The following is an 8,400-nucleotide window of genomic DNA, read 5'->3' on the forward strand; positions in this document are numbered from 1 at the left end:
GCGATCCCGAAGTATCGCGATACTGGCAGGTTGCAGGGAGCCTTCTGCGACGCTTCCGTAGGCTTTTATTTATTTTTCTCTCGCTGAATTTTACTAAAATGACATTTTTATTTGACAACGTATCAGTTAATAATTGAAGAGATTTTATTTTAGACCCGCAGCGGTGAGCACGGAGCAACATGGAGGTCGCTGAAGGTAAACAACAACAACAGCCAGTGAAATGATGCTGAGTTAGCCTGGTTAGCTTCAGGAGCTAACGTAAATAAAGGCTCCGCAGTGCTGTTTGTGCTGCTGGATCATTTCAGGTGCGAAGTCTGACAAACACAGTGGGGACTCTCGGTGGTGATTGCATTCATGTCAGAGGAGATAGTTGTTGTTGTTCTTCAGGTAAAAGTGGGGAGATCTGCCCTCATCCTGTGATATGAGGCAGGTGAAATGCTTCCCCCCCCCTCCTTTTAACTCATCGGGATCTTTGAATTCAGTAAAGGCTGACTGCACCCGGCTCCTCCTCCTCAGTATAAACAGAAATGCATATTATTAAAAACACGTGGATCTTTAATTTAAGCTTTTATTCTTATTTATATGAATGTGTTGAGCAGGTGAAATCTCATTAAACCGATGAGCATGGACATTAACGTTAAATAAACAGTGAGTGTTTACAAATCAAATTAACACTGATGACGTCCTCACTTTCTTCCAGGTGTGAGTGCCGCCACGCCCACGGAGGAGATGAATGGTGCCGGGAACCTGATGGACTTCCTGGATGAGCCTTTCCCCGATGTGAGCACGTACGAGGACTTCCACACCATTGACTGGCTGAGAGAGAAATCCAGGGACACAGACCGCCACCGTAAGGTGTGTGCTTCATCTATTCCTCTCCCTCCTCATTGTGAGGCGTGACACATGACGCGTGAGCTTTTATTTGAAATCCACACAGCAAACCTGTAAGTTGATCCTGTGTTTCTGCAGATCACCAGCAAGAGCAAAGAGTCCCTCTGGGAGCTGATTAAGAGCCTGCTGGACGCCTGGTCGGGATGGGTGGTGATGCTGCTCATCGGCCTCCTCTCAGGTCAGGCTCGCTGTGTCTCTGATCTCCTCCTCCTCTTCGTGCTGCTGGGCTTAAAGTTCCCAGGCTTCATCTATCTAGCTTCCTTTTTACCTTTATTTCTGTTTCTTACTCTGTTGTTGAAGCTGCAGACGTCTCTCTGGATGTCCGAGCGACACCGGAAGAGAAACAGGAGCAATCTGAGAGTGATGAAGGTGTCTCTGAGGTGGAATGACTCCTCCCCTTCTCCTCCACAGGGACGCTGGCCGGCGTGATCGACCTCGCCGTGGACTGGATGACGGACCTGAAGGAGGGTGTGTGCCTCTCGGCGTTCTGGTACAGCCATGAGCAGTGCTGCTGGACCTCCAACGAGACCACGTTTGACGACCGGGACAAGTGCCCACAGTGGCAGAAGTGGGCGGAGCTGATGACAGGCCACGCCGAGGTTGAGTTGCCCGCTTTTAGTGGTTGTGTGTGTTTCTTCAATGAGTGGACAGAGTGATGAGCTAACTCTGTGTTCTCTCAGGGAGCCGGAGCGTACGTGCTGAACTACTTCCTGTACATCCTATGGGCTCTGCTCTTCTCCTTCCTGGCGGTGTCGCTGGTGCGAGTGTTCGCTCCGTATGCCTGCGGGTCGGGAATCCCGGAGGTAACAAACTTTTTCACTGGATAAACAAATTCAATCAGTTGGAGTTGGCTCAGTTCATTTGAGCAGGCTTCTAATGAGGTGTGTTACTTGCAGCAGGTGGCATTAGGCCACGCCCCCATGCAGATACAGGAACTGAAGCCATGACACAGATGGTTTTTAACAGTTTTCCTGTGGGACTTTTTAAATGGAGTCTGATTGCGCTTTCAGCCGTGCGTTCGCTCTCACATGTCTCCGTCTGTTTGCATGTTTTGTGCAGATCAAGACGATCCTCAGCGGCTTCATCATCCGGGGCTACCTGGGGAAGTGGACCCTGCTGATCAAGACAGTCACGCTGGTGCTGGCCGTGTCGTCGGGCCTGAGCCTGGGGAAGGAGGGTCCTCTGGTCCATGTGGCGTGTTGCTGCGGAAACCTCTTCTGCAGCCTTTTCTCCAAGTACAGCAAGAACGAGGGCAAGAGGCGAGAGGTATGCTGCGGAAAAAACACTCCTAACCTTTGACCTTTTAAGGGCAGTAAGATTTCCTCACAGTGTGCACGCTCTCCCCTCGATGAAGGAAAAGTCACGTAGATGTATGTGTGTCTGCCTCCTGCAGGTGCTGTCGGCGGCGGCGGCAGCTGGAGTGTCGGTGGCGTTCGGCGCGCCCATCGGAGGAGTCCTGTTCAGCCTGGAAGAGGTTGGCTATCAGACCGGACACAGAGTATCTGTAGCTCCTCCTCCTCTCTCCTAACGATGTCCTGTGCTTCCTCCTGCAGGTCAGCTACTACTTCCCTCTGAAGACTCTGTGGCGCTCCTTCTTCGCCGCACTGGTCGCAGCCTTCACGCTGCGCTCTATCAACCCATTTGGAAACAGCCGCCTGGTGCTCTTCTATGTGGAGTACCACACGCCGTGGTACATGGCCGAGCTGGTGCCCTTTATCCTGCTTGGCGTCTTCGGCGGCCTCTGGGGGACTCTCTTCATCCGGGCCAACATCGCCTGGTGCCGGCGGAGGAAGACCACACAGCTGGGGAAGTACCCGGTCTTGGAGGTGATCGCCGTGACGGGGATCACTGCCCTTCTGGCTTACCCCAACCCATACACCCGCCGCAGCACCAGTGAGCTTATCTCAGAGCTCTTCAATGACTGTGGCGCGCTCGAGTCGTCGCAGCTCTGCGATTACGTCAACAACCCCAACATGAGCCGGCCGGTGGACGACATCCCGGACCGCCCAGCGGGACCTGGTGTCTACAACGCCCTGTGGCAGCTCACCCTCGCACTCATCTTCAAGATCGTTATCACCATCTTCACCTTCGGCATGAAGGTCAGTGCGAGGAAGACGATGGGCTGGAAGTCGGTGTTTGTTTCCTGTTTCTGTTTCTCTGAGCGGATCTCTTTCCTCCTCAGATCCCCTCGGGTCTCTTCATCCCCAGCATGGCGGTCGGGGCCATCGCCGGGCGGATCGTCGGGATCGCCGTGGAGCAGATGGCCTACCATCACCACGACTGGATCATCTTCAAGAACTGGTGCCGGCCCGGCGCCGACTGCGTCACGCCAGGACTGTACGCCATGGTGGGAGCCGCCGCCTGCCTGGGTGAGTGCACCGTTCACCCATTAGAAGCTTTAAGATGTAGACATGATGAGGCCTTGTGTCAGGCCTGCCTGAAACAAGCTGTTTTAGCTCCTCCCCTTTTAACCCAAGCTTTGTTCTGATTGGCTGCCCCTGGTAAACAGCAGAAACTTCTCACACTGTGAATGGTTGAATTAAGTCTCCTCCTGTGATGAAGCAGCTGTGTTTGTGTTGCTTCAGGCGGTGTAACGAGGATGACCGTCTCGCTGGTGGTCATCATGTTTGAGCTTACCGGCGGCTTGGAGTACATCGTCCCCCTGATGGCCGCTGCTGTCACCAGCAAGTGGGTGGCAGATGCATTCGGTAAGGAGGGCATCTACGAGTCACACATCCTGCTAAACGGCTACCCGTACCTGGACGTGCGGGACGAGTTCACCCACCGCACGCTCGCCACCGACGTGATGCGTCCCCGCAGGAACGACCCACCGCTGGCTGTCCTCACGCAGGACTCCACGACAGTAGAGGATGTGGAGACGCTGATCAAAGACACGGACTACAACGGTTTCCCCGTGGTCGTGTCCAGAGAGTCAGAGAGGCTCATCGGCTTTGTCCAGCGCAGAGACCTCACGCTCGCCATCAGTAAGTCAACCGCAAATGCACGTTAGTCTTTAGTGAATCCGATCGAAAGGTTTCCACTGACTCCTCCCCTCGATCCATCCACAGAGAATGCCCGTCAGAAGCAGGACGGCGTGGTGAGCAGCTCAGTGGTCTACTTCACCGAGGACGCACCGCAGCTGCCGGCGAGCAACCCACAGCCGCTTAAGCTGCGACGCATCCTCAACCTCAGCCCATTCACCGTCACCGACCACACGCCCATGGAGACCGTGGTGGACATCTTCCGCAAGCTTGGTCTGCGCCAGTGTCTGGTCACCAGGAGCGGGTAAGAGCACGCCAAATGCCATCTGCTGTTACAGCCTGAAATATGGAAACGGTTGAAAATTCTCTTTTTTCTTTTTTTTTTCGCCTGTCCCATTTATGTTCTTTTGCCATCAGAATTGTTGTCTAAAGGCAAAGAAAGATGCCCAATGCATTTACTTTACCAAATGGACCATCCTGGCCTTGCCGTATTAGTCTGTTTGATTGACCTTTGTTTTTATTGTTTATTTTATTTTATTTTCACTTGCTACACACGGGACAGACATGACTGGGGGAAAGAAAAACAGCAGGGAAGAGGAACGGTGATGAAAGGCAAAAACCAAAAACAAACAAAACAAACAGACAAAAAATACATATATCAGTCACCTGGATCACCTGTTGAGAAAGAAAAAAGAAAACAAGCAAAAAAAGAGAGCAATATAATAAACAACATCATCGTGATGATCTATGTGAAGATAACAGCAAATACTAAATATTGAATATTATTGTGCAGCACATAGAATCGACAGCACACAGTGTGCTTTGAGGTAGGAGCCAAAAAGGGTGTAGTTTGTGTGTGTGAGCACCCGTGTGTACACCTGTGAGCATGAGCGCGCTTGTATTCAAAAGGTGCCTTCATGTAATGATCTGCTAGAGGGTTGAAACGGGGTCAGATTTCATGCACCTACAAAGTCCTGAAAACATAGTTTCACTTTGTTGCTGACAAACTGGATCATTTGCAGTTGTCCTGCCACCAAAAATACTGTGAATACCTTGACTTTAGCAGTGACGTTCATCAGTAAAAACCCTGAAACCGTTTGTAGCTCAGAAGCTGATCTGTATCATTCCTTTAAAATGTCAGAGAAGGATTCTCTCCAGTCTGCAGGAAACAGAGAAGCAGCAGCTTCATGTTTCCTGCTCACCTCTGATGTCATTGGCTGCTCTGTTGGTAAGAGCAGCCAGTATTTCAGGGCTTTATCTAGAATAATAGAGATCGGGTGTTCGGTGCAGTGTTTTCTGTTCTATGTGCCAGTCTTTTTCTAAATATACAGTTTAAAAAAAAAAGATGAGGAAGGTGAAGCTGGGCTGAAGTTTTTAAGGTCATATTTCTGCAGCAGCCGGCTTAGCTTAGATCAAAGAGATCAGCAGCTTTTTCATTAGGTTATTTTAAGGGCAAACGGCTCCCTCTAGTGACTCAATGAGATCATTTGTCTTAATAGTTATGAAGCAAAGTGACATAAATAATTGTTAAAACTCCTAAAACCAATTAATTTATGACTTCTTTAATCGTTATTACATCTTTATTACCTCTGTTACTTATTTTAAAAAAATAAAAATGAAAATAGGTCTCCTATAACCAAGATTTAAATAAACCCAAATGTATTCAGTGTTTACTAGGGATGGGTATTGATAAGATTTTCACGATTCCGGTTCCATTTTCGATTCTGTTTAACGATTCGATTCTTTATCGATTCTCTTATCGATTCTTTTTAAAAAAGGAGAACACTAAAGTCGATTAGCTTAGAACTTTGTTTTTTATCTTCTCTTTGAACAAGATAGAAATTTAGGAGTAGCATGGCCTTACAAACCCAACACTGAGATCTTAAGAGATCCACAGCCTACGGCTCTTCAATGGGGTGTCACAGGGTCCCCAGGAAAAAAAATTGTAAATGTAAAATAATAAAATAAATATTCTTCTGTAGCAATAACAAAGTATAACATAAATTATTCTGTAGCAATTACACAAGAATATCCAGTAATGTCCCTGCCTACAATTAAACACATTACTGAAAATCGGGGGCATCTGCTGTGGCAAATGGGTTCAAGCCTTTTACCACAAACTTAGTCACTGCTGGGTGACATTTGTCTATCCTGGCCTGAAAGGAGACGCTACTGGTAGACTGCAGCGAGAACTGCCAGCATCTGAGCCAGACTGTCTGTCTCATCATGGTCACCTAAATGCACAGTGATGGCAGGTTTTGTAATAAGGCAGATCGCGCTAACATAATATGCACTGTTAGTTGATTATTTACCTGCCGCATTAACGGGAGAGGACGTGCAAACGTTACCGCTGCTGCTGGGTTGAGATTCACGAGTCCGGAGCGGAATTAAAAACACGACATTCATTTAAGGTCATCGGGTGTTTTGTGAGCAAATGCTTTTGCATATTCGTAGTGTTTCCTCCCTTAAATGAAATATCTACTTTTCAAGTATTGCAAGTTGCCCTGTTGTCATCTGTTCTCATAAAGTATAACCAAACTTTTTAGTGTTTGAGCCGCTTAAAGGCGCCATATTTCCTGCCAGGTAAATGACGCTCCGCAACGTGGTGACGTCATTCGGGGCGACTGGAATTGATAAGGGAATCGTTTGCAAAAATGGCAAACAATTCCAAGGAATTGAAACAATGGGAACCGGTTCTCAACAAGAACCGGGTTTTGATACCCATCCCTAGTGTTTACTCACTTATATGAGAGGTCAGCTGGTGTTTAGAGGTCAGGACACTTTGTGATCCAGCCCGCAGTGTCCATGCTTTGCTGTTTCTGCCAGGAACAGCAACAGCAAAGGAAGCTGGGTCTTAGACTCAACTTTCTCCTGTAGTTGATTGATCTGTGTGATCAGAGTGGCTGTCAAGCTGATCTGGTTGCAGTTTCAGTTTGTCTCCTCTAATCTGCACATTCTTCCTTTACTCATCACATGGGCAACGACCTCTGACCTTTGTTTGCATCCCTCCTCTGCAGGCGTCTCCTGGGCATCATCACCAAGAAGGACGTTTTGCGTCACATGGCCCAGATGATGAACCAGGATCCAGAGTCCATCATGTTCAACTAGCGTGAGAGGCGGGTTTACTGCCCTGATGGTGTAAATATGTCAAACTGGAAAGATGACGCCACGCTGCTCTGCTACCTGTGAAAAGCCCCTCCCACCTCCCTCAATATCCTCCCACCCCCGCAGTGGCAGGAAGGCTTTAAAACATAGTGAATCCACCTTAACGTCGTTCATTTGCTGCTGCTCGTTCAGTTTAGAGATTCAGATGAAGGGAAACTGCGACTTCAGGGCGGTGTGTGTGTGTATGGAGTGAATCGCAGGGTTAACGATCATCTCTGATCATATTTAAATGAAATTTGGACCTCTGAGGCTCCGTGATGATTGTTTTTATTGATTCATGGTGTAGGTTTTAGAGATGATCTCATTCAGAAGGGTGTCTTTATTCTGCCTAGCTTTCCTCTCTTTTAGAGCTCAAACGGCTCTGTGTGTTAGATGTGTATATTTAGCCCTAAAACACTCAGACTTTATAAAGATTTATAAAGTTTTAACATATTTGGTGAAGTGCTATTCCCCAAATATCCAGATCCAGACCTGTTGAGTGATCTTCAGGCCCGAAACGTCAACATATTTAGAAAGTTTAGCTCTTCTTTGAATCCAAATTCAACTTTCTCGGTTAAGAAAATGCACTACAAGTATGTATGAAACACACACACTTCTGAATGAGATGATATTCAGTCATAACTGGAAAATGATCATGTGTATCTTTAAATCTGGAGGTGAAATGGGACCAGCTGTGAGGGTCACACACATCTGGAGCTGATTTTATTTGAAGTTGAGGACTTTGTTGCACTTTGTCTTTTTTTGTTGTACGTGTTGCTGCCATATTTATATATTACTCCTGCCTGTGTTCATGCGTCTGGTGGACATGCCAGCTCCCTCAAACACTAAACCTTGTTTGTTTGTTTGTTTGTTTGTTTTACTGTAGCATTGGTTGTTCTTCTAATTACCAGCCAATCAGATTCTTTGCACAGAGAGGAAATCACAAAGCTCTCCAACTAAACTCCACCCATGAAAATCAAAAAGCAACCCTGATCTTAGAGGATGGGTGTGCACCTCTGAACTGCTTCCAGTCATCTCAGCTGTTTTCCTCATAGAGACGACCTCCCCTGGACCCTGAATGACCAGCTTTGACCTCGGTACATATCCATAAAGTTGTGGTTTGATGGCCTTTAGAATAGTTTTGGGGTTTTCACGAGTTTATCAGATCAGAGAAGAGCTAAAGGCTTCATCCTGGTTGAATTTCAGTGAGTAACAAGTTAAAATGCTCTGTGGTTGTCATGTTTGACCTGATTGCACAAAGATTTAACATCTAATTTAACACCAAACCAGAAAACTTAAAAAGCAAACAGCATCCATTAGAACAGCTCCCAGAGCAGGCAGCTCAGTGTTTCTTTCCTGCACTGCAGGAGGGGAAAAAAGCTAA

The 8,400-nt window shown here is 47.5% G+C and overlaps 1 protein-coding gene across 1 annotated transcript; it reads left to right on the forward strand.

Annotated features, from left to right (window-relative positions):
- On the forward strand, window positions 1-7,137 carry clcn4 (Cl-/H+ antiporter 4). The gene is made up of 12 exons (XM_085398477.1): window positions 1-195; window positions 701-855; window positions 970-1,069; window positions 1,303-1,490; window positions 1,572-1,694; window positions 1,951-2,157; window positions 2,285-2,365; window positions 2,445-2,990; window positions 3,074-3,260; window positions 3,477-3,875; window positions 3,960-4,176; window positions 6,890-7,137. The coding sequence occupies exons 1-12, from the start codon at window positions 180-182 to the stop codon at window positions 6,978-6,980; spliced, it is 2,310 nt and encodes a 769-aa protein (XP_085254603.1). The 5' UTR covers window positions 1-179; the 3' UTR covers window positions 6,981-7,137.
- Window positions 7,138-8,400: the final 1,263 nt, after the last annotated feature.

Source organism: Rhamphochromis longiceps, linkage group LG23 (assembly GCF_057381845.1).
Source record: "Rhamphochromis longiceps isolate RC_006_pf linkage group LG23, R_longiceps_female_GT1.1, whole genome shotgun sequence".
Lineage (NCBI taxonomy): Eukaryota > Metazoa > Chordata > Actinopteri > Cichliformes > Cichlidae > Rhamphochromis > Rhamphochromis longiceps.

What these genes read in the sequence shown, in the direction of transcription:
- clcn4 (XM_085398477.1), top strand. An exon ending in GCTCATCGGCCTCCTCTCAG is followed by an intron (nt 1,070 to 1,302) that starts GTCAGGCTCGCT and finishes TCTCCTCCACAG; the next exon opens with GGACGCTGGCCGGCGTGATC. An exon ending in TCTTCACCTTCGGCATGAAG is followed by an intron (nt 2,991 to 3,073) that starts GTCAGTGCGAGG and finishes TTTCCTCCTCAG; the next exon opens with ATCCCCTCGGGTCTCTTCAT.